The sequence below is a fragment of the Ruditapes philippinarum genome, unplaced genomic scaffold, assembly GCF_026571515.1.
Source record: "Ruditapes philippinarum isolate M1 unplaced genomic scaffold, ASM2657151v2 ctg1454_1_1_1_1, whole genome shotgun sequence".
NCBI classification, from domain to species: Eukaryota; Metazoa; Mollusca; class Bivalvia; order Venerida; family Veneridae; genus Ruditapes; species Ruditapes philippinarum.
Window position 1 is genome coordinate 52,240 of NW_026867000.1, and position 27,968 is coordinate 80,207.

A 27,968-nucleotide genomic window follows, 5' to 3' on the forward strand; every position below is an offset into this window, starting at 1 on the left:
GGGTTGGAAATCAAATATAGAAAACACTTGGATACTGAATCGCCTAGAAAGCGTCTGTCATTTTCCTTGTCTGTGTGATGAAAAATTGACGTCACCTGCATACGTCACAATTTTAATAAAACACACACCGTACTCTCTCTTCTATGTTGAAGACTGGTATCGAAAATGTCAGTGACGAACATTTCAAAATTGTAGAACACAATCAAAATGAATAGGATTAACTTACACACTATATACATACCTCAATTGTATTGATGCATTTATTAGATCTTGGTGTGCATAAATGTAGATAGTGTTTAGCTTAAATGTATGTTCAGAGCATTGACAAAGCTTATTTGAAAATTGCTGATAATTTTCGTCAAACATAGAAGCGCTGTATTCGGGTAGATGACAAGTACTTTTTACCTATAAAAGAAAGTATAGTTAAGACGAGAAACATGGGCATGACTCTCCCACGAAGTAATTTTTTGCAACAACTGGGTTACGTTCTCAGTTTTTTCTTAGTCAGCTAAAGTTCAGGGTCATATTTTACCTACATAATGTGAAATTTTTGTCCATAATGATGTTTAGCCCAAGTTTGATCCAATTTAGTAAATAGACAAGAAATGTTCATATGTCATACGGCCTTTCCCAACCCTAAACGTGTTTTAAATGAGAAGTACTTAATAAAGTCACGGTGAAAATGCTTTTATTATGTGATGTGTTATTGAATAAGGAAACAAAATACACACTTATTGTTTCAGAATAGTAGATTAACGATAATCTTACCAGTTTAAGAATATAAGTTATGTCTAGTGCAATATGATACAACGATTTTGATAAGCACACGTTATATAACACCAGATTCACTTACTAATATTGTATTATCCTTATCAAATGTTTGCATTTCTTTAGATTATTTTCATTATGCATCTGGGAATTCCTTAATTATGTAAAAATATAAAGGAAATGAATAGATTCACAGTGAGTAACTCTCTTTCAATACAATTAACAAATGTTTTAACATCTTTGCTTTGAACAATTACATTATGATAGAAACTTTCTTAACTGAAGTACATTAGACATGTATATATTTGGACAGTTTTACTTTCCCCCAAGTATAATTATGTAAATTACAATCATATTGATAATTAATATTTAACGTGTATATCCAATAACGCAGGAATGTGCAAATAACACAGGAATTGAGCAACAATAACGCGGAATTGTGCAGTTTTGTGGCTGGAAAGAATACGCTTATTTACCATTCACTTTAGAGGCATATTACTACAATATTACTGTCAAACAATCAATTTGGAAGCAATTTATTTTTCCAAATTTTATTTTGCAGCATATATTTAGCTTTTGTACACCTTAAAACTTACTAGAAACTGCTGACCAGGGGATAACATAGTATTAACTCCTCACAAGATAAATGCTTAAGTACTACTTAAATTAAATCTTCCAAAAAAAAGAATAGATGCAAAAGAAATAGCGTGTGTAAGAGACACATTTTTATATCAATATTTTAAGTGCATAAAATATTAAACAATCCATGATGAGAGTACACATTTTAAGTTTTCATAAAATAGACAGGAATCTGGAGGCGCAACGCTTATGAATTATCTCCCCTTATCACAATGTCTTAATAAACAGCTTAATTGAAATAACCATTTATTTTCTTAACCAAGTGAATTGATATGTGGTCGGTTTTTGTTTTGAATGATAGACTAGGTGTCTAAAACTATTTCCTTGATAATTTATTGATACTTTTACTTTTCAAGAATGGCCGCCAAATTCAAAATGGCTGCAATTTTCTTGACATTTTATTAACATTTTAAATTTTTAATATAAACTTCGTGGTTTTGTTTTTGTAAAAAAAAGCAAAACTTCACTTCAAATAAAAAAGGTTGTGCGTATAGACTTCCTCTTGTTCAGTTTGGTTTAATAATATAAAGAATAAAAATTACACCCCTTTTCCTATGTTTTACAATACAGCTTTTGAGTCATATATCTATTATCACGTACAATGTCATCAATATATTTTACCATCTCAATTTCCTTCTAGATCTTCTTCTTCATTTTCATCATCTTCTAACACTAACACAAGCATTTTTATAACTATGGTATAAAGCAATTCTGGTGGTTCTGTATTTCCCTCTGTCAAAGTATATTTGAGTCCTTCGGTTGTACCAATATTCCACCCATATCTATCAGGACTTGAAATAGTTGGGAATTAAATAAAAGGCTATTCGCCACACAACTTCTTGGTAATTTTATCTAAAAATATGTATCTTTAATTTGAAACGACATGGTGGTATTAAACTCAAGTCAATTCCATTGGTATTTGTAAGTATGTCTGCAATTGGTCTAAACTTTTGTCAACACACAACTTATTTATGTCACTATATTTGTCGTTCCTGTATAAAATGCAAACAAATTGTTTGAGAAATTTAAAATCTTCTTAAATATCAACACTCTTGTCCATTGTCTTGAAAACTTGTTTTATTTTCAATGTTTTTTTTTCAATGTTTAAGGCTTTAATTTTCCATCTGCGCATAAAAGCGCTCGTTGTATCACATTCGGGGAACTATATAGCCCAATCAAATGCTTTGCCTTCTCCTAGTCTATTAAAGATTTCATTTACTTTCAACAGTCTTCTTTTATTAGACACACCAGTGTCAAATAGGATTAATCTATTGATATACTGTGCATACATTAGAAGATATATCATAACATCAGTATCAAGAGATTGTGAAATTATTGCTTTGTAGCATAATTCTGGTATCAGCGTCCACCTGAGACGTATTTAGATCTGGAATCGGTAAAATTTCTACTTTGCCACCTTTACCGTGGAGGCATATGCATGTATTTTCAAAATCATAGTATATTCTCCTTTTGTCCAATTGCAGAGCGTATTTATCTTTAGACTATTCATCAAAAAAGCAATCTTATCAATTGTTTCTTATTTTCATTTTTACGATTCTGCTTTGTACTTATCCGTCACGAAGTCTTCACGCTCATATTTGGAAAAATCTCAAAAACTTTTTCAGAGACATATTCAAAGGTTGGAGGGAGACAAGAAAGTGCTTGAATTAGGGCATTTACGTTATATATGTATGTTATGTTTTAATATCTGGCCTCTTTTTCGTTTGTAAAATCGCTTTCGTGGTCATGCATTAGTTTTGATATGCCTGTCCTTGTTGACAATCCATCTGCTGTAGGTAGAGACCAAGTGCTAGGTCCAAGTAGGTATGTTAATGTCTTGTCAAGACTTATGTCATTTTCTTCTGAGAACATGATAAGCTGACCGAAGACATTGCAAGCGGCATTACATTCGACAAGCTTGCTCTGAGATGATGTCACTGTCTTAACTTTCTTTGTATTGGCAAAGGTTTTTCAGTTTTGCTTCTTCAGTTGAGCTTAAAAACAAACGATTTTATCAACCAGACGTTCTTTGACAACCTTCTTGTGCGCTTCAAGTCCATTTCGGTCGGCATAAAAAGATTCTTTTCGATCCCCTCTGATGCAGGAGTCCCTGAACTTAAACAGAACACATCCCTATTATATGTTGCAGATGGATTCATAAAGTTAATAATTATTCTTTGAGTTTCGTGACATTTTTTTCAGATGCAGCTGTATTTGCTGGCTGAGTATCAATTAGTTCAGAAGTTCCGCTGATGACATGCCGGTCATGCGGAATTTAGCCTCAACATAGCTAGCACTTGAGTGTCGTGTTTGACCCTATCTGTAGTAGGCAGCAAAGTTTCAGCTGAATCATATTATCTTAAAGAAGCTTTCTTGTTCCTGGGTGTGTTGAATCAAGGTTTATCAACATAAGAACATACGCAAATAGATATATTGCATATTTCTGATGATCATATGCAAAGAATAATAGTAACATTTTTTGTAATGTTGATATGTATAGGTCAAATCTTTTTCCTTCGTGGCCCTCATAAACAAAGAACCAGGCAAACGTTGTCAAAATAATCCATCTAAACTGTGCCGTTCCCCAAGTCACCTTTTCTGATGTCTTCCTCGAACTCTTGATATCCCTTGTAAATTTCAGTGACAGAATCAATAGATAACATATCTTCAAGGTTTTTACGCCTTTGATTCTAAGCTCAAAGTTAAACTTGGGTTGTAGTTTTAAATTTGGATAACTGCTGCTATAAACTCCTCAAAAACTTGTCTTTCTAGAGCTTCAACTGTTAATCTATGGTCTCAAATTGCTCTGTTATAATGTTTTCCATTCATAACCTGTTCAATAAGATTTTTCAAAACTTCTGAGAAACCACTCCTACGAAGCTGTTTGCAAATCGCCTTATCAAATGAACCATCTAAATGTATGATAGAATCACTGTACTAAGTCTGATTTTTCCATACTAAAGAATATGCCTTTTTAACAGCAGGCAAATCAAAGGTCACACATGTGTACTGTTGGTTTACATCCCTTGAAACACTTTATGAAATTTCTAGAATTCTGAACAGTGGCATTTTCTGTAATTGGGGCATTAATAGGAGACTTGTACTCTTCTGTAGAGTGTGTTTGATTTTAGAGTGATCCAGCCAGGTCAACTGGGAACAATTTGCTTGCCATGATCTAGCTGTCACAGACACTTGAACCATAGAAAGTTAGACGAAACAGCGAAATCCGAAACATTCCCTTTGTCGAAACTTTCTTTTGAAGTATTGATAAATGGTTCTGATTTCCAAGTAATAAAGCTTTCAGCCAATTCGTCAGGACACTACTTAACAGTGCGCGTCTTTGTTGAAAAAGGGGAAAATAACTTTTTAATGTTTTTTAAGGGTGTAACAATGTTTATAAAATGCAATATATTAATCTCATTTATTATTCTAATAATAATGAGAAAACTACCAACTAAGGGATAGTCATTTTACATAAAATAGAAGTAAGACGAGCTACCTTTGGTGGAACGAGCAGTCTATCTGTCAACTAGCCATTTTGATAATGGTAAACTATACAATTCAATACAGTTATATTTATATACAGAATCAGGAACGGAACGGAGAAGTCAACTACCATTTTTTCGAATTGTTTCTCATAAAAGTGAGAGTTTATTAAGTTTTTGATAGGAAAAAAGGCAATTGTTGCATGTCATCTTGTCAAATTCTTAATGCAGCTCAAATCGACCCTAAACAATTATGGTTAATATCTTTTTTTAAAAAATTGAAATAATATTGAAAATGTTAGAACAGACTTTTTATAATTCTACCAAGCGTACTGTTAGTTTCTCTAAGCATATCATATATTTTAATAATTACATCAAACTATTTATAAATGGGTATAAACACATTCATTATCGTTATGAATTGTTTATCTGTTCAATAACTGGCGGCCATTTTAAATGGCAGACGCCGTTTCTTATGTTATTTTTCATGTTAAAACTTTAAAATTTTACAATAAATCATGAAACATATATTAACAACTCAAAACAATGTTTAGATCCCAAACTCACTCCGTCAAAAAGAAGATATCTGAAGAGATCTTATGAACTTATATAAAAATATGATTCAAGAGGAGATAATCAACTTGTTGTATTGGATTCATTGTAAACGTTTCAACTAGTCAACAAGTGCCAATCGATAGCATATACCGTTAGCTTTAATGCTATAAACGTGTACAAAAATACCCAGAGGGGGTAAGGGGGTTATGTTAGCCCTACGTTTATAAAATATTGTTAAAATACAAGCCAATCAATGGAGATCGGGTCTATTTTGTGTCAATATTTTTCAGAAAAGATTCATTGCGCAAAAAAAAACAAGAGCAGTCACTAAAAAGTGACTTATGCCAATAAAATCCGAAATATATGCAAAATACCGGTATTATAAACCCGACCGCCTTTGATAAATATCATTCCAAAAACTTTACTGAAATTGCATTAAAAGTGCATTAAAAGTGCAGGAAAATAAGTCTATTCTAATTTTACTTAAAATCATCATCAAGGGCCCATAACTGTGGGAAAAAATAATGCACACAAAAATGGCACAATGCAAACAATTTGATGAATGTTTACTGAAACTTCCTAACAGGTATTGGAGATGAAGGGCGGACAAAAGTAAGTTACTAAACATCAAGATACTATGAACAACTATGCTTGTTGACAAGTTTCACAGAAATCCCCCAGTGGTTTTGGAGATGAAAACGCGGAAAGCTTATTTTCCTCAAAAAATGGCCATTAAGGGGCCATAACTTAGCCGAAAAAAATCAAGTTAAAAATTAAAATACTATGCACAACTAGACACGGTGACGAAAAATCCTGTGAAGTTTTATTTATAGTCCCCCTTCCAGCGGTTTGGAGGTGAAGCGTTGGCAAGAAGTGACCATTAAGGGGCAATAACTGGGCCAAAACAATTCAATGCTATGCACAATTAAGCATGGTGATTAACAATCCTGTGAAGTTTCACTGAAATCCCCAAGTTGTTTTGGAGATGAAGAGCGGACAAGCTTATCGGACGGACGAATGAACGGCAGATTGAAGGACAGTGCAATTACAAATATCGCCCTTCGAGGGCATAAAATAAAATTTAAAAAAAACGATGTACTACAATGCTTTTTGTACATGATATGGCCCCTTTTGATAAAATATATTTTGTTATTAGAGCGCAGACTTTGTCATCACTTATACATATACTGGTCATCCATGCATTACAATGATACGCTTTGCTTCGTGTCAGGGAAGAGGGAAAATTTTGTAGTTACTTTTTTAAACTTATCGTTGAAAAACAAATATCAACATTACTTTTCATGCCTTATATTATTATTATTTGCTCTTATAAATTAAAGTGATAATATGTTTTCATTTACTAGTAGATTAACAACATTTTAATACAAATAATCAATAGCCTGACAATTGATTCTTCATTAAATTGCTATTGTTATTCTGCATAATTATTTACATATGTGTGAAGTATGCATGATAAATTAAAATAACGATTAAGAAAATGATCGCAGTTTTATTTATTTCACTTATGCATAAACCGTCAAAAGGTACTGTCTTGAATTATAAATATTATAAATAACTTAAATATGATATAATTGTATCTACCATCGCCGCTCTTATAAATTGTTAAAAATATTATAGTATAATGAATTTCTATCTTTTACATTTTGTCATAACAGGCCATCGTATTCACATGGAAGGAGCAAAAATGGCTGGTAAATTTACTTCAGACATATTTTAACACGCCAACCAATCAAGATCGATAGATTTAAAACATAGGTGAGATGTGCGGAACACAATATTACCATTGTATTATTAGGCGACCTTGACCTCTGACGTGATTAATGTGCATGACACAAAATCTCATGATGAGCATTTGTGCCTAAAAAACTAATGTTATTTCAAAATTCCGTCATGCATGAAGAAGTTATGGCACACAGGTATGCACGAAAAATAAACAACTATATATTTCGACAACTATGCCAAGCTCAGGGCAAATGGACTCAACAAATATCCTCGGACCACTAAGCATAATACTTTAAAGCATAAATACTTCAAAGCATTAACAATATACAGCGGCTACAAACATTTTTTATTCAACCTTAGACCTGTTGTGACATTAATATTCATTGAATAAATGAATGAATGAATGCATAAATGAATGAATGAATGAATGAATGAATGAATGAATGAATGAATGAATGAATGAATAAATGAATGAATGAATGAATGAATGAATGAATGAATGAATGAATGAATGAATGAATGAATGAATGAATGAATGAATGAATGAATGTAGTTTTCTATTTAATAGATTTGATACGTAGATCAAAATAAACACGATAAAAAAATCTTTGCTAATAAAGCGATGTGCAATCTCTCTATGAAATTTTAAACTTTTTGCACGCCCTTTTTCATTTTTACATTTTACATTAACATAAGTCATAGTTAATACAATTTTATATTTTGTTTCAAGTGACATTTAGAAGCATATAGCCTTGAATATTCAAAACATGTATGCTGTATATACAAAAATATTAAGATCGATGCGCACAGACATATTATTTTCCTATAAAAGAGCTAATAAATACAAAGGGGATTACCATGTTATTTTGCAGTATTTTAAATATGAAAAATTACATATATATTTCCAGCAATCTTAATGGGCTCTGTTAAAAATAAAGAACAGAACATGATTCGGTCTGATAAATTTGGATAAAGAGGAATCCGGCACCCTGAAAACAAATAAACGCAAAAATAATGACGCACGAAATAAATGTTATACTCACATCGACTGTGCATGTTTTCATTCCTGTTACAAAATTATAAAATTCACTATCTTCGGTGAAAGTAAGATATTTTGTCTTTGAAGACTCTGTGTATAAAATGTTTCTCTTTGCATCCAAATCTAAATTTCTAATTTCCATAGTTATTTTTGGTTGAAGACCTGCTCTTGAACCATAGTCACAATACACTTTCATACCATCTGAAATGTATTAATTTGTATGACAGCTCTTAGGTTCAAAAAGGTTGTGGACTTTTGATGTCATTATTTACTTGGTTCATAAAAAACAAACTATGTGCCCTTTAATAACCATGACAAAGCAACATCGCCACACGCCGAAATGTTCGTATTATGTTTAAATATATATTATGTTGAAGTAGATTGAAGTGTAATTTCATCAGGTAAAATGCGGGCAAACATCTGTTTATATTCAAATGACATTAAAATGAAATTCGACGTCGTTTGGAAGTTGAATGGCTAAACAAACAAGTTTTGAGCAGCAGTAGTCAGCAGTGTAAATTGCGAAATTTGAAGCCCGTTTAAAAACTCGAAATTCGCACTTTCGGAAAGTTTTGCCATTAAATTGCGGAAACTACTTCATTTCCATAGGAAGTAGTTGAATAAACAAAGGGCAATGAGCCGGCGAGCAAGTCATTCGGTTTCAGCTGGTGCAAGCGATTCAAAAACAGTGAAAACAGGATTACAGACAAACAATGGAGAAAGCGGCGAAGTGTCAGGAATTTTGTGATGTCAATTAAAAAGAACTAGAAGAGGATGGACATTATGAATGTTTGCGAGCTCTCCGGCATGTTTAATTTCTGCATCGGGTCTACATATTCTATTCTAAACAATTAAATTTGAACAATATTTTATTGTATTCATCAGGATATATGAGTATTTACAATAAATAAACATAGTTACTATTTATATTACATGTATTTTCCATGATTTGTTTAATAATAAATGGGAGACAGTTTTCAGTAGATTTAAGGTTAATAATAATAGTAAGTAGATAAAATATTTTTCTTTACCAATAATTTTGTTAAAAGATCAGATGGTGGTGATTTTAAACTGACACTTTAAATCACCAATTAAATCAACTCAGACCCTTAGAAAATGTGACCGCTTCCTTTCTCGCTTCATCAGAACAAACAGAAAAAAAAGTTACAGTTATAAGATCCGGATTCATGGAACACTCAAAATCTCAAAATTGTACTTTCAGACACAATGACGCTGGTGACATATTTGATTTTAAATTTTGACGTCACGAACGTCATATTTGTTAATCATGAGTGTTTGCCAAGTCGCGTACCCCTTGTTATTTGTAATGTTTACGGAATAGTTATGTGTAAACACATTGTTTTGAATTGTACGCTATATTTTTTGTACATATTCTAATATTGGTTGCTTGTAAAATCGTGTAGTTTACTACGTTAAATGAAAAATAAAAACAGTAGAACTGCAGTCAACAAACTTTTTGAACATCCCTCGTACATTATAGTTAAGTCTATTGTACATTTCATGTTTTTTCATTCAGCGGATTTAAATCAAGTCATATCAATTCATTTTTAATATCTTGGATGCTAACGACGTATGTCAAATTTACACATACATTTATTGTTTGTTCTTTCATTTAAGAAATATAAATAACGTTACCAATAACTCTTTGACCAGATTCAAAATAGCCTTTGTGCCACCACTTCTCGCACGATAAATCATCGTCAGTCGTGCAATCACTTTCATCACTACCGTCGTCACAGTCACGCACCTTGTCACAAACCAGTTTATTATCTATACATCTATCACCATTACAGTGAAAAGATTCCCGACATTCCACTTGAAAAAAAGAGGGGAAAATGACTTGTTATATGATAAGCAATCATTCAATATATTTGTATATGTGTTGAAGCAAAAGCAAAAGTATGTGTGATGTGTACGCCGCAATGCATATGAATTTAAAGAATGTGAATACATTTCGTTCGGAATGATTAAAGTGCAAAACGTTTAACTTACAACATTCAATTTCATCACTACCATCTATACAGTGCGGGATTGAGTCGCATCTTTTACTGTCCCGTATACACTGTTTATTACCACAAACATATTCATTGAGACCGCAGTTTCGAAGTTCTGCAAAGTAACAAAGAAACCTAATACTATCTAAACAAGCATTTATCGTAGAGTTGCGAGCAATCCATACGTCCCCTACAGGTTAGAACCCCAGGCTCATTTTAATGGGCCATTGGTCATTGAATTATGTCATTGAATGAATGAATAACATTGATCAACTTAAATCTTTTGAGCTCATAGTTTGCCTTTATTTTAGTTATGTGTTACGTTTGCCTGCCTAATAATGAAATTTTGTTAATACAAAAAACATGACTAGAAAATCTAATTTTCTCAGGATGAATATGTATAACTGTTGTTTCAACTTTTCTCTTATTTAAGGAAATTTGTTGGAAAGATTCTGACCTAGAAGTGACCTAAGAAAACCGTTATTATGAAGCAGATATAAATGGAAATAAAGAAGTTATAGCTACATCATTTTTCATGAAAATTGTCAGTTCAAGTGGGGTAATTCTGATATTTTTCGTGCTAGACACATATGATGTGATTGATCATCAGACTCATTATCTGAGGTTTACAGTAAATATCTTAAGAAATAACTTATAATGAAAAAGCATAAACACTTGAAGAGATCGCCGAAACTTGGCGAAAGGACAGCTCTCAATATAGTCAAAAAATTTGACATGGCAAATTTTAAAAAAATGGAGACTGCAAAACAAACATAACAATAGCACGAAGAACAAGTCTAAGGATAAGTTGTAGAATGTTTTGTGACTAAAAAAAACATTTGCCATGGCAAATGTGTGAAAAATCTTGCCAATATTGGCAAAGTATTAGCCATGGTAAAATACCGAAATGCCATGGCAAAACAAACTTTGCCATGTCAAATGCAAACTTTCAATGCATTTTCATAAGAAAGTTGTTAAATAAAACATATTAACTTATAAACCTTTTCGTAAATATAACAATTAAAGATAGTTTTCATTTTCAAAGCGTGTAAAAATAGGGGTTGAATTTGCCAAAAATCCGTCGCGACAAAAAGAAACCGGCAGCTTATAAAGATTAAAATGATGTGTATGAACTCCATACAGTGTTTTCACTTCTTTTTTAGGTTATCACAAAATTGGTAAAAATTTGCCATATTTTAATTCTTTTGTTGTCATTGCAACCAAACTTTTTCAACAAATAGAGAAAAGAAAAAGACGTGCATAATATCCAGACTACCATCTACCAATATTTTGGGTCCAGTTTTTGGACGGACGGAGGGTAAACCTAATTTTCCTTCCAGTAAAACCGGTAGGAGACTAACAAAAGTGTTAAATATAAAGTTATATACATGCATGACATTTACATTCAGATTTCTCAAAAGAATGAGTCGTAATACAAATACATTTCTTTTCTCGATTGTCCCAGCACAATATTTTTTTTTAATCCTTTTGTTTCATAGCATTATCTTTAAAACGTCACCTATTAAAACGTCACCATTTTTTTATTTTATAAGCAATCATCTAAACATATAATACAATAAAAACTTTTAAATAATTAAGGTAATTATAGTTATTAACGCTTCAACGATACTCATTTTAAATATTTAAATGTAACTACCTCATCGCATATATATTTTTCTTGTTATTTTGGAATATAAACTCGCATTCAAATAAATATGATTCTTTTAAAGATGGCATTAATTCATATTCTTACAATTGATAATCATGCATTGGACCAACCACATTTTTAACAATGTGACAATTTAATATGTTTAAGACATGTTTTATCATAAAATATCGTACCACAAAATTCATCCTCTTCATTTGTGCAATCTGGTTTGAAATCACAGACTTGACCTAGTTTTATACAGCTTCCATCAGCACAAGCAAATTCATTCTCATTGCAGTCTAGCGTAATGATTGAATGATTTCATATTAGTTAAGAAACAAACAAAAAACACAAAACAAAAACAAACAACAAAACATTCAAATAATAGTTATAATTCTTAAATATCTTGCACGATCTCATTTCAAATAAATACTGAGCTATGTAGTGCAATATCCTATTACATAATATTGCAGCTTTGAATAAGAATTTGAACATTTGAAAACGTTATGTGTCGGATTTTACTTATTGCGCCAATAGTTTAAGTGTTGTAAAGACAAAAGTTTAAAGTGAGTCTTGAAAGGCATATTTTTAATATTTTTTTTTCTATGAGAATGTTAGAATATAATTTTTGTCACTTTATGTCAGATGTACCGCTTCTTTAGAACCGATCGGATTGGAAAATATTGGTACACATGGTGTGTATCCGGATCATAAGGGCTTGATAATATGCACGGCTCTGATGATGAAAAAAGACTGGCAGTCTTAAGGATAGTTCAAACATTTAATGCTGTTCTTTTTTCTTTTTTTTCCATCCGTTATTGACTGAAATGTTTCGAAGCAAACATAAGCAATATGAAATTTTTATGATTTTTTTTTGCAGAAAACCATGGTGAAAATCAACAGAGGGTACTAATGTGAATAGAATACTACAATATGTTCCTTTATTCCCTCTGTGTACAATAACGTTATCGTCACGCTTTTCCGTAAAACTACTTTAAATCATTTTTTAAAATGCCAAAGCGAGATGGATACTCGCTGGCTAAATTGAAATTGTTCAAGATAATAGGTGGCTTGAACTGGATAATTACCAGTATTTTAACATTATCGTCATAAAGATATATCAATAAATGATTTTTTGATTAATTCTTATCTGTGAAATGACGTTTTGTGCTCACCCTTTTGTCTGTGATCTGTACGTACAGAAGAAGAGTTCACTCCATTTATGGACCAAGTTAATGAAAAAATCATGAGGTGGGGATTCACATGTGAAAAGGTTCTTTCATTGCATGCTTCCGGTTTAAAGTGCAAACAATAGCAATTTCGATTTTTTTAATTTAAACGGGAAATGAAGTAAATTGGATGACAAACTTTATACATATTAGTTTTAAAATAATCAATATAAGAAATTATGCAGTAAATGAAAAACTATTAAGGTCCCAAAAAATGCATAATAAAATGTGATAATGTATATATTAGCTTTTGCATTCTGTTTGCATGCCCTTCATAATATCCAGGTAGTCCACATTTCACATGCAGAGCTGCAACACTTGGGGTAATCAATGTATAGAGAGACCTTGTTTATAATATAATTACTACCCCTCGCATTATAATAGATGTACAGTGAATTGACTCGACTCCGTACAAAACAAAAATAACTTGTGCCTTAAAGTGTATTTCTACTTGATAGATACAAATGAGTTATAGAAATGACAGCTAACACAAATGTATCATAAAATACCCTTAAACTGTCGAAATCTAGTCTCACAAAATCCAATTACAATTTCAAGGAATAACTACTAGTATAATAGAAAACGATTTTAAACGTTTTAGATATGCAACTAGTACAAGACTATGCTTCATTGGCACATAGATACTATTTTATTCGAAAGTGTATTTATTTTGTATTAAAGTATGCTCATTGTTTTAAATAGGTCCCACGTAATTAACATATATTTAGAGTTCAGGCATCTAGTTATCTTTTCCTAATTAAGATCCTAAATGTATATAAATGGGAAGGTGGTTACTTCTAGAAAGATTAAAAAAATGCGTCAAAGAGATGATGGACACTACGATGAGAGCTATCCTAGACATAACCCAATACTTTCAAATGTAGCCGGCTTATGTCTTCGCTGAAGCCATCGATTATCCATCTCACTTTGGCATCATCAGGGAAAAAATAAAATGAAGTCGTATTACGGAACAGTTTAACCATAATGTGATTGTTTAATAACCAATAAACAATAAGGGATTATAATGGTAATCTCTTCTCACAACTACCTTTAATTCAAATTTGTGGAGTCACAATTTCCACCTTCTCTAGTTATTTTCACCATGCTGCCGGGGCTTTCTGCAAAAATCTATGGCAGTTTTATTTTGCTAATGTACGGTACGCAAAAATGTTAATCATAAACAAGATGAAAATCAGGTAAGTCCGCGACAAAAAACATGATGCCAATTTGAGGACCCATTTGTTTATACCAACTACTCATCACGGTTATCCCGGTAATACATGTGAAAACTAAGTACAACCTAACTAAGACTAGGATGAGGAGACGAAAAGGCCGAAATCCATCCGCGCAGTCAATAAACAATTTGAACTTAAACCCTTGCCGACAATATAGTATAAACGTGGCATTAGATGCTTCATAACTTTATGCTACTCTTCATTCAAACTTTAAATCGTGCTTTATTGCATATAATTATGTTATGAGTCTGAGTTTATGTCTGAGTATAAATAAGGCAATCGTACCATTGAATGAGATAAATTAACTCAATATTATCCGGCGTGAGATGCTATAAATAAAGTACTTATTATATAAATTTAGAAAGTTCTAGCCGTACGTGAGTCACGTACGACTAGCAAGGACACACTGTATTGGCTAGCCGTACAGGATTTTCAAAATTATATGGAAGTCGAAAATGCATACGTTATTTTATGACTTGAAGCAAGAAACAGCAACTGTCTTCGTATGTTTACTTTTCAGAGATTAATCGCCTTGTTGGCTTCAGTAAAAAAAAAGTACGAATATCGATCTTTGTCATCTCAAGACGTTGAGAAAAAAAAGCGTTTGGTAGCAGTTTAATGACATCAATTGAAAAATTTTACAAAATTTTGATGATAATTCTTTTTTGTTTCATTAAGTTTAATGTTCGACACCTTTAAAATGAAACAAAAAAAAACGAAAATTATTGTTGTTGGGCTCTGATGATTGCATCAATTACCGACGGTATAGAAGTTTGTTAATATAAGGAAAGTTCGCATGTTCAGTGAAACGCATTTTAAAATTCTATTGTCAGTCACTTGGTAGGCTTTGATATAGCCTAATTAATTGATTATGCTTTTACTTGTATGTTCGATATTTATCTACTGTATTTGAAAATTATACAATTATTTTTGCTTTTCACCGTTTTTTTTTTAATGTTCTTTTTATTTATTCCACTCTGATCATTATTTATTCGATCCATGTGCTTAATTAACAAAAATGTATCTTTCATACAAACAAAAAAAAACCAAATCATAATCATGAGGCACAAAATAACATATGCATGTTCGACTTGGAACCATATAATTTTGAAAAGTGCCGTACGGCTAGACAATACAATGAGTCCTGGCTAGTCGTACGTGACTCACGTACGGCTAGAACTTTTGGCTAGCCGTACGGGCCCGTACGGCTAGCCACTTCCATAAATTTACTGGAGAAATCAAATGTTAAACATGAACTAGGAATAGCTTAATTAGAAGTAAAACATTAAAAAATTTCGACAGTTGATTTGTTGATAAAAATGAATCTGGACTACATATATATTCGTACACATGAATGCAATCAATAAAATAATATTTGCGTTCCCTTATTGGCAATATTTCATTCTATTACAATTTTAAGGTCGGCTTAACTATGGATAAAAATATTTTAACAAATATTACATATATGTAAAAAGTTAAGAACAAGTTACCAAAAGGAAAGGTGATAGTATAACTTAATATATTTTCTTATCTATTCGATTAAGGTATTGCTAGTGAACATAAGAAACGTTACTGGTATCTTAAATTGTTTAGCCATAACCTTCTATTTCAAAGCAATAACAATTCTTCAAATTTTTAACCCACAATGCTTCCACTTAATCACTTTTAATTAATTAAAAAATAATCTACTGACAGAAAATAATTTAAAAGAATAAAACAAGAAGCCTTTGTCACCTGTACTTTGTCGTATACAATCGATTTCATCAGATGCATCTAAACAGTCTATTACAGAATCACATTTTGCAGCTATGGAAATCCATTCCTTACTACCACATTGATGATAGTTTCCTCCTTCATCGACCGATACGTTTAGAATTGTGGAGCTTAATTCAACCTCTCGTGCAAGTTCGTGTTCTAAATAGTACAGAAAATAATAGTGTTACCATAAAGAAATTGAATGACAATTTTTCCCCACTTTTCCAAAGTTTCATCGTAAAACGAGTGTCGTAAACTAGTTTCTATGCAAGTATAACGTATCATTGTAAAGACACAGAATCCTTCGACAGAATCGATCATATCACAAAGCCAAACAATATGCATAAGCGCACCTATTGTCAAAGGGTTTTTTGATTTTTTTTTAATTCCTTGAGCAATGCACAAGAAGTTAGGCAAAGAATGCTTATGAATGCACACAAAAAGCCGGGCGATAGCTATAAACAGCCATCTACATCATATTTTTTCTTTTTGAAAAGCTGGTTAAAATCATGTATTTAGTCTATATTACGGAAATGTGTTTGACTCGCCAATACAGTTGTAAGGATATCTTTTGTGTATAGTGTTACCATTTTTTTGATGAATTATACAATATATCATATATGTGCATATAATTATATTTTAATAATTAACTGAAATATCAAAATAATTATCTGCTTTTTCTAAGTTCAAAGATTGCTGAAAAATTAACCATGTCTGCAAAATATTCTCGTTTGCCGTTTAGGGCTCTTATTTGGAACTCTCTTTCTCTTTCTATTTTAACACACAATATTCGTCTTCTGACATATTATGCGTGATTAATTTTATTCACTATATTTAGTGCATAATATATTAATTACACTATTTTTTAAAAATAAAACTAAAGCATAACACTGTACAAAATTATAGCGTAGTTCCTACCTTCCAAGGTGCAATTAACTTCGTCGGTTTTGTCTTCACAATGGAACGTTTTATCACATTTATTCACCCATGGTATACGGCGTCTGGTAGAGTTGCATACAAAAAAAACATCAGCATTGACCATGATCATAGCATCAGAACCAGTTTCTATATTGGGGGAAAAGTCCTTGTTGAGTAAACATGTGTTGATTAATGAAAGGAAAACACAACCCGATAAAAAATGCTTTTGATTCAAAAGAAATGTACATGAAAATCATAGACTCGAGATTGAGTTTTAATATGTACTATAAAAACTCTTCAAATAAAATGGGCAAAATAGAAATAAAATGGAAACGTGATTTTCATTGTTGATTGTCATTGAAATTTAAGCCAAATTATCCGCAGCAAATGATTTGAATCAGTACTTATTTTCAAGCACGAAATAAGTAAAAAAACAAGAATAAAGTTCAACAAGGCAAAGACAACGCTTACAAGACGCAGCCCCCGATACACCCAAGTAGGGCACCCAGAAGGCACCAAACAAACATAAGGCTGAAAGGAGAGGGACATGGAATGTGAAATTATATAAACTAAAACGGACCCATAAAGGAATTAAAGGGATCAGGGTTGTAAGGGTGGAAATGGGGGGGGGGTAAAAAATGGGAGAAGAGGGTGTGAGAAAATTCCTACCGTCAACGACAATCCAACAAAACAGACATCACAAAACATGTAAACATCCAAAACAAGTAAACATACAGACATAAAAAACTCGTGAAGGAACACAGAGGGGTATCGCCTTTGAGTAGTTAAACCACTGGGGAGTTTAAACCGGTTTTAAGCGCGTCAAAACTCACTCATAGCCCCACTATATTCCTGAATGACACAAAAATGTAAATAAAATTAATCCCCGCCAAGTGAAATTCTAACAATGGTCATGGTTACATTATACCAAATAAATTAAACACGTAAAAGATTGTGTTAATATGTAGAAAAATGTTACAGCCTAAAGACCATTACCAAAGTACTCGATGCCTTAAAGGACGACAGAGCAACAAGAAAATCACCTACAAGGGCCGGACGAAGCAAGACAGAAGACGAATATTAAGACAGTCCAGTCCCAAAGGGCTTAAAGAACTGTCCATCATAGAGTCTCCCACTTAGTCCGTCAGATGTAATTAAAAGAGGAAAGCGTAGCGTCCAACTGTAAAAGGGTACAAAGCATGCGGTATGCCTTAAAATAATTGAGTCATAACCTCTTTTAATAAACCGTTTCGTAGTAAGTGAAAACGGCAGAAAAATTACTATGACCCATAATCCTACGAAGTTTGTAAACCTTATTTCCATAGAAATCAGGTATGCTTATACCTTGTCGCAAAAGAGTTTTTAAATTACAATTAAGTTTTAAAACTAAGTCTGAATTACGATGGTTAAACTTTGTAAAATATTTACTCAATTAATGATAGCGATAACCTTGTTTCAGAAGTGTGTTAGTAATAAATAAATTGCGTTCATTAAAATCATCAACACGACTGCACGCCCTAGCAATTCTAATTAATTGATAAATATACACCCCATATGATTAGCATGGAGTACATCTCCATCTTAATGTGAATTGTTAACAATATTAAAATCAAAATCATCTATTTTATGGTAGATTTTAGTTACTATAGTGTTGTTAATGATAGAAATGTTTAAATCTAAAAAAGATGTAATAACGTCTGAACAGTTAGTTTTATTCGATTTAAGTTCACTGGGATATATTTTAGAAACCAACTGATCAGAATAAGGACTATTCATGTTAAGGATATCATCTTGGTAGCGGGAAGTGTTGTTAAATGCATGTATACTTTCCTGATGTGAAGTAGGGGAAAGACTTAACATAAAATCCCTCTCATAGCAGTAAAGAAATATATCAGCTATCAGGGGGGTACAATTAGTTCCCATTGGAATGACTATTATCTGTTTGAAAACTGTATTACCAAACCTGATATAAATGTTATCTAATAAAAACGAAAGTGTTCTACAAACTTCGTCACAGGTCCACCTTGTATATTGTTTAATAATACTTGGTAAAGAAAGCTTTCTTTGAATTGCAAGCAAGAAACGTGACATGTTCTCTTGCAAATGTTATTTTTAATTAAAGATAATAATTTATCATTTATAAGCTTATGTGGCAATTTTGTGTATAGAAAAACCAATGGAAATCCAGAATATTTCATAATAATGTTTACATGAAAACACATTTTAAAGGGAGTTTTTATAACACGTTGCCATTTTTTTTTAATAATAATAAAGCGTAAAGAAAAAGATCTATCTATTGCTGTGAGTATAGGATTCTGAGTTTTACTTTATAGCTCAAACTTTTTTTAACAACAGCAAAAGCATACGTGAAAAGAAACATGGCTCCCAGATCGACACGCTGTCATTCACGTAGCAACCCATTATTCCAGAGCGATGTGGGTCTTGACATAATGTAGAATTTTTCTTTAAAACTTCTTTACGTTGATCAAATGTTTTATTGAAATGTATCAATGCATTTTTCGTTAGATTACTCCAATTCTGACACAACTTCCCGGAGTAGGAGTAATTTATTTTTGTTTTGTTTCCTTCAGACAAATTAGTATTACACCTGCTTTTCTTTGAGGTAACTGAAAATATAAAATGTTACAACATACGTAGGTAAGACATGCCAAATGTGTACTTTAACTTCAAATAGCAAATAGAATGTTTTAAATTACTACTGAAACAATATATACCAAAACATGTATACCTTATGCTTCCTTAATACTCAAACATGCAAAGAAAATAGGAAAAATAACCTATTTCGAAACGATACTGATAGAGTTACATATGCATAATAGAATTTTCAATGTAATTTATGAGATTTGCTTAAATACATTCAATTGTTCAAATACGAAAAAATCATGCACATATATTTTCCTTTAACCTTGTATATACTTTATTTTTTGGCATTCAAAGTACGTAATTGTTTGTTCAATTTAAACATTTATACATTTAATGACTCAATTAGAGAAAAGTCGAAGGCAAAATATACAAAATGAGAATATGTTCTTTTGTCCCATATACCAAATACAAATTCTAAGATATGATTTCTGACAAGATAGAATCATATAAGACGTTAATTTATGAAGCAACAAGGTAAAATGCTGTTTTGTTTGGAAGCTTGCATATAACCCCTGAAAATAGCATAGGTGTTATAATATGTAAACTTCAAACTTAATTTAACTTTAACTCAACCATTGAAGACAAAAACATTTCTGTTGGAGTATGAACAAAAATAAATTACATTTTGCTTTACCCTTTTCATTATAATCCGACTGACAGATGAAATAATCTGTATTATGTGCATTGTTACAATATTCTGATTCCAATGTTCTGTCTATAATAAATGACCGAAAGTTTGTACAAGCACAGTCTCCAAATGATGGCTCACCAACTGCCCTGAAATTTGTGAAAGAGGAAATTTTCAACCAAAACATGATAAGCCAAAGTTAACTGAAACGAATATACATCTTACACAAAATGAAACATAAATGGAAGAAAACGTGTAAATTGTTTTTTTTTAAACGATATAATTTTTATTATTCTTTAAACTTTAATAAACATTAAGCATAAATACGGGCAACATATGTGTTGTTGTTGTTGCTGCTTCTACTGGTTTTGCGAGGATTATCTCTGTTATTTTATGGAGTCCGTTTGTTTGTTTTTCTGCTTGTTTGTTTTTTGTTTTTCTTTGTCAAAATAAAGACTAAACCATTTACAGCTACATAAAAGCAGCACGCTTCCAGATTCATGCTAATTTTCATGAAAATTTTGAAAATGTGTTTAAAAGTATTATTTATTGAAATAACCAAAAGGAAGCAATTTACAAATTATCAATGGCACTTACAGCCCACATGAATTACGAAAAAGAGGGCAAAATATGCAAAAATTGTCCATACTGCGTTAGTAACGCAGTAGAAATATAGTTTTAAATACTGAAAAATCAGTCATTAATCCCACATAACATTTAAATTATTACACGATCTTGAATATTTTTTCTTTTCCTAAAATCTTAGTACATTTTTTCTCAAATTTGATGTTATTGAAATATTTTCGCTCATCTGGAGGCCTGCAGCTTTAATTAAATAGAAATATCTAAAACATAACCAAACATGAAGGTGAAAAAGTTAATTATCAGATATAGCTTAACTAGATATTGTATGTAATAATACTGCAATACCTTCACCACATCTGTTAGCTCTTTAGGTACTGACCTAGGTCAAAGTCAATCTAGTGAGTCTATAGCCAATCGAGTAATTAAGAAGGCCGATGCAAAACGAAAGATTTTATATAGGAAAAATTAATATATTAATATGAATACTAAACAGCTTTTAGTTTCTTCATTGAAACAATTCCATTTTGATTATGCGTGTGCCTCCTTGTATTTGGGGTTGAGTCAAAATCTAAAAAAAAATTGACTTTAGGCCACATAGAATAAGATGGTGAGATTTATACTTAATCTCAGTCCCCATACTCATAGGTTGGTTACCAGTACTTTTGAATTTTGTAATTCATGTACATAAGATACACAATAATAATGCACTGAATTATTTAAATGACCACTGTCGAACTGCAAGTGAGATAAACTCTTACTCAACTAGTTTTAGACATAGTTACAGTTATTCTATTCCCAGAGTTAACCCATTTCATGTACTTTATAAGCACTTTGTAAAAGATGGATGTTTTCATTAAAAAGTCTCCATTTTTTCACTATTTGAGGCCTTAAGGAGGGGGTGGGTGTCGAAAGTGCGTTGTTTTGCGTATAAATGAGGCAAAAGGTTAAAGGTTTCGGAATGAAAACATTTGTATTAAATGGTTATCAGGACTGTAACAGGTAACCAACATATCTTAAATACATAACAAGTCTTGATCTCTTTTAAAGAATCTCAAACGGAACATTTTAGCATTCAGTATCTGTCTAGTATTTTAATTCAGTCATTTTACTATAATTGTATTACTTATTTTTGTGTGTTCAGAATATAAGTTTAGTACATTTGTAGTATCTATTCATTGTCAGACATTTTCTGTCATGCAGTTGACGATAATACATTTATTGTGCAATTTGTGAACTATTAACATATCTGCAATAACTTGTATAAGAAACTTAAGCAACTTGTTATTCAATAATTTAAATCTATCTATCTATCACACTGCCACATTGTGTCTATGTAAAATTATAACATAGTTACCAAGGCGAAAAAATGACTTCATAATTGTTCAACCAAACATATTTTTTTTCTTTCTTATCTGTGACCATTTTGCGCTTTAATCCTGAAATGTGAACACATCTTTACATCCATCCCCATAAAAGCGAACATCGATAGAACTATTTCAGATTCAGAACATCACTCAAATACACTTGGCGACTACTTACGCACTGAGTGCTCGATACGTTAGGCGGATGTCTTTACATAGTAAAGGAGCTCCGTGCATGCGTGCGTGCTCAACTCAAAATAAAATGTATTAAAATCATTGCCTTAACTGGTAAAAAAACGTTTGAATTTTAAAAATTGTTTCATGATAATCCCAATTGCATACAACTCAGTAAAATAATCAAATTACAAAATTGTGTCATATCTTCAAAACCAACTCACCTATATGTGCTTTATAGCTTGAATCTTTTGAATCACTCATCTCAGCTCTTCGATCAACGTACCTCTGTTCACGAAGTAGGTAATTAATGTACTGTAATTCTTTTGGTGACTGTATTGTTACAAGTAATTGGTCATATTCCCCACAAACAGAACCAGCTTGATACCAGGACATCGATGACGAAAATATTTTGTAACACTTTTTGAATTTCTGCGAACAAACTGCAAAGTAAAATGATTTTTAATTTCGTGTTCTAGACACGTTTTGTTAATGTTTAGAATTAAGCTGTATGTATAAGCTACTATATCACAGTTCCTGCGTTATAATCACATTCCTACGTTACGGGATATACACAAGTCAAATGACATCATTGAACTATTTACTTGCACCCTTGATTTTTTTACAAGAAAATTTTATTTATTCTTTATCACATTTTAATTTTACTTATTTTGCTGTTTTCAATACTTGTATACAAATAACAATCTTTAAAAACAACTAAATAAGAAATGGTTCCCATTTAATGGCGTTTTTCACTAAAACTATGTAACATGTACATATTCATTAAAAAATATGCACTAATATTTACAATGAAAACAATATGCTCGGAACAAATACCCGAATTATTCTCCAAAGTATTTAGAAAATAACATTTAGATTATTTACAGCTTAAATGTTCTTTAAGTTCTGATAATGACACACCGGACCTTTCGGACGATTATTTATTTATTCAGTTGGCATTTTAGTAACGACACTGCAAGGTATAATGACAATTATTGAGCTTTTCCGTTGGAGGAATACGTGAAGTATTCTTTCCGACCTTTTCGAAAGCAAGCTGGATGATTTCCTTACATGAGAGTGTCCGAAGTCCCCTGGTTCAAACATACACAGTGAGTTGTTGATACGACAATTGAGATTAAAGAAAAAAGATAAGACTATATTAATCTTAAAAACAAGAGCCATGTCAACATGGACATCCCCCGCCGAATTTGTTTGCTCATTTGAAGAATGTATATGTAGTAGAGGTAAGAGGTCTTTTGGTAATGAAAACCCGTCCTCAGTAAAATCTATCCACCTATGAAGTTGTAAGTTGATACCTCAAATACTTTTTGAGATAAGCTCCAGACAAAATGAACAAAACTCAAAAATTACATAGGGAAGAGATATCATTCCTGCGGACAGCATTCCTTCTCAATAAGATCTATCCACCTATGACATTTCATGTTGACATCTCAAACACTTTTAAGTTATGCTCCCCTCGGGTGAAAAGTTAAGTATAAGAAATAACAAAGAGCAATAACTAAAACATTTTGAAAGGTAGAGTTATTATTCTTATGCACTGCACACCTCCTGAGTGAGATCTATGCACCTATGAAGTTTCGTGTTGATATCTCAAAGGCTTTTTGAGTTATGCTCTGGACAAAAATTAATTTTAAAAACTAACAAAGAGCAATAACTAAAAAAAAATGCAGGGTAGAGTTATCATTCTTGTACACTGCACTCCTCCTCAATGAGATCCATCCACCTATGAAGTTTCAAGTTGATACCTTAAATACTTTTTGAGATAAGTTCCGGACAAAAATGTCGGACGGAAGGACGGACGGACGGAAGGAAGGACACACGGACGGAGACTATTTCTATATCCCCCGCCGCCTTTCGGCGGGGGATAATAAGTATGTACCTGTTGTCTTAGTTGAGTCCTTCATGTCGCCATCTATAATGTGAAGTAAAAGTAATATCTTAGTGACTAAAAAAATCATTGCGTGGAACAAACATTGTATTAACTTACGTAACGATGCATCGGCTGAATTTGCTTGATGAACATTTAGGAATACTTGTATATTAGTCGCGTTGTATAATTCTACAAGAAGTTCATTATTGAATATACAATTTACTAGCATAATACGTATATCGGTATCGTTCAAATAGAATTAAGAATGTCATCAATGAGAGTGCTAGATGGTGAGTCCTTAACTTCTTTTGTACCAAGGTGAAGTGATCTCAAAAGAACTGAACCCAGCAATACTGTATTGTACTAAAACATTATTTACATGTGGTTAATAACGAGATAAAAGTAAAATGATAAATTATATCATTTAATGTCTTGAAGATATTGAATGAGTGTATTCAAAGTCAAAACTAATTTCAAAAATATCTGCCTAAAATATCAAAAAAAGACTGCCCCCACTCTTTTGATCAATTAAATGTTACAGGTTTACGAGGATTGATCAATAAATTCTCAGCCCGATGTACTTCTTGTAGTCAGAAAACCCCTGTAAAAGTTCTACGTTTCAATAAAATTGCCCTCTTTATCAATGCACTTTGCCCACCTGTGCTCCAACTTGTTTAACCCTTCAAAATAGAACTCTCAATTTTGGTCCTCACGAACTCATTGACCGCCTCCATGGCACCTTCATTGCTTCCAAAACGTCTACCACGAAGCTTGGTTTTCAGTTTTAGAAACAGGTAGAAGTCAGAGGGCGCCAAGTCCGGATAAATGTGGAATGGGGAAGAATTACAAAGCCGCCGTCAGTTGCAGCAGCCATCGCAACTTTGGATGTGTGAGCTGGCGCATTACCGCGCAGGAGACGAACGCCTTGAGTCAGTTTGCCCCACCTTTTACGAGCGATTCCTTAAGGCAGACGTCTCAATTTGTCTGCATAGTACGATGATTGAGGCCATCTTTTTCCCTGCTGATGGCACTATCTTGAATTTTGAGTGAGTGAGCCAGTGTGCTTCACTGCATGCTCTGGTTTTTTTTATTCTGGATCGAAGTGATGGACCCATGTTTTTTCTTCGTTACTATCTGGTAAATAAAATCAGGTTCATCCTCGCTATGAGACAAGGTTATCTTCAAATGTCAAGCCTGGTCTGTTTCTGGTCGTCAGTCACTGTCTGGGGACCCATCTAGAGGAAACCTTTGACATGCCATAGACCTCAGTGAGAATAGCCTGAAGTGAAACAAAGTTTCATCATTGGTTGTTGCTTCTTTTGGCCGCCCAGGCCGCTCATCATCTCTTTCCTCCTCTTAAATTCAGCAGCCCATTTGTTCACATTTCTAAAGGAAACTTACTCTATTTGATCTAAATGGCACATGCCCCTACTGATCAAAGTGTGTTTGTTTTACGTAACTTAATATTGTACAAGCGCGTGTCTCTCGGTCAGTAATCTTCAATAAGATATCGGAACGACGTATCGTGCGTTAATGTCAGTGTAGTGGCTTGTATATCGGGCCGAGAACATTTTGATCATTCCTTGTATTCCGCTGCATCATTTCAGAAATTCCCTTGTGCCATGTTTACCGATCATGGGAATTTATCTATAAAAATAAAAGGATTTATGATAAAATGTAAATTTATTGTAACTGTCACCTGTCACTCACTATATACCCTTGGACCTTGACAATGAAACTACACGAATATATATATATATATATATATATATATATATATATATATATATATATATATATATATATTTTATCTATTCTATATCAAATATAAGACCTGTTTAGAGTTAAAAAAGGATTACATTTACATTGCATATACCCCTTATAAAGGCTAATAGGGAAACGCTAACATTTAGTGTGTCTTTTACACTATGTTGGCGAAACGTTATGATGTTGCGTCAAAATATAAGCACAACCGTGCAACACCGATTTTGAGCAGTTGCAAAAGTGATACGGGGTTTAAATTAAAATGTATATAAGTAACTTTACTTTAATATGTATTAGATATGTCATTTTAAATAAATCTACCTGTTTTTAAGGTAATTTCGGTCAAGTTGGCTAAAGAGTAGTTTTTTGTCCTGTAATGTAATCGAAATCCCTCTTTTCCTATAAAGGCTTTAGTTGGGTCTTCGTATTTACGAAATACTATCAACAAAGTTTCTTCTTCGGAGCTGATTTTTTCCGGAGGTTTATTTGTGTTGCAGTATGTATTTTCTTTGTCGCCATTTCTTTCAATTATTGTGAGGCGAGAGCGACTCTCGGTTATTTCTAAAAAATATCAGACGTTCATAGTTTCCAATATTCAAACGATTACATAGATGATGTATTGACAACAGAAACTCAAGTGAAACCTTTTACGTAGAACTCAGTGTCTTTATTATTGTATTCTCTGTGTTAATAATAGCTTTTTAAGTCTATAACGCAGATATTTGATTAATTTTCTCCAAAGATTACTGAAAATTTGTGTTTAATGTATGACCTATCAACACGTCACTTCAAAAGAATAGGAAACTCCTTTCGGTTTCTATAAACAAAGTCTTTATTAGTTTGACAACTCACTTGTTTGTGGTCAAGTACTTTAATTTCACGAATTTTCAAATGGTTCATTCATTGTTAAGCTGTGAACATCATCAGGAGAAAAAATTTAGTCAGTGAAATGTTGCAAGTAATAAGATTAAGGAAAACGATGCTTACCTATCGGGCATACAATATAAAAGTCTATAAACTCAATCTCGATGCCGTGATGATTTTTTGCCCGGATCCTAAACCTTTCTTCAAAATTGTCAAACGGATTATTCAAAATCGACATTGACGTGAGTATCATCTCTGGATTTATGCAAAGCTCTTTCCTTCCATTGCTCCAATTCACGTTTGGACCGATGGATAAACAAGCTGGAATATCTAAAACACCAATTCACATCATCCTTCAAAACAAGTAGTTTCATGAAGAAAAAAGGTTATAGGTATTAAGTAACTTTGTTACAGTATGTTTTAACCTGTTTCATAAAAATTAAGTCACATACTTATATTGCTTGTATAGAAGAGAGAACGTAAATGTGGCTGAAAATCGCATTTCATTTTGATATTAACTTACCTTCTTTACTTACAACTGCACGAAACCTACTTCCTTTGAATTTCTGAAAACACAGTTGAAATGTTATAACTAAAAACGTATTGTTTGTTTCAATAATAAATACTCTTTCGTTAAAATTGTCATCAATTTCAGTCCCATTTAATTGCTCCTGTAAATCTGTTCCTAGAATGAGTTTGTCGTCACACCCATCATCATCATTTACCATCTGAAGTGAAAAGAAAATGATAATTGAGCGTGATATTATATTTATTTAACACTTTTATTAGTGTATATTATTCTATATTTATTTAACACCATGTACACTTAAGCATATCTATTGCTCAATACTCGTTTGCCCTCATGGCGTTCGCCAGGTTACCTCAAGAGGGATATCATCGGATTTGTAATGTAGGGGTGGCCGACTTGAAATTTCATCATGATAATTGAGCTCCATGGTCTTTAATCTTGCACTACTAATGCAGAAAGTATGTGAGACTAGGACTACT

The 27,968-nt window shown here is 32.3% G+C and overlaps 1 protein-coding gene across 1 annotated transcript; it reads right to left on the reverse strand.

Moving 5' to 3' along the window:
• Positions 1–54: 54 nt before the first annotated feature.
• On the reverse strand, positions 55–27,916 carry LOC132734464 (uncharacterized). Its single transcript, XM_060721204.1, has 16 exons — positions 27,842–27,916; positions 27,484–27,688; positions 27,084–27,290; positions 26,418–26,657; positions 24,342–24,374; positions 22,666–22,884; positions 22,261–22,342; positions 20,328–20,470; positions 19,396–19,656; positions 17,030–17,176; positions 16,091–16,270; positions 12,087–12,191; positions 10,243–10,359; positions 9,886–10,065; positions 8,234–8,430; positions 55–405 (listed from the first exon to the last, which is right to left on the reverse strand). Exons 1-16 carry the CDS (start codon positions 27,914–27,916, stop codon positions 223–225), a joined length of 2,574 nt encoding a protein of 857 aa, XP_060577187.1. The 3' UTR covers positions 55–222.
• Between the last annotated feature and the right edge of the window lie 52 nt (positions 27,917–27,968).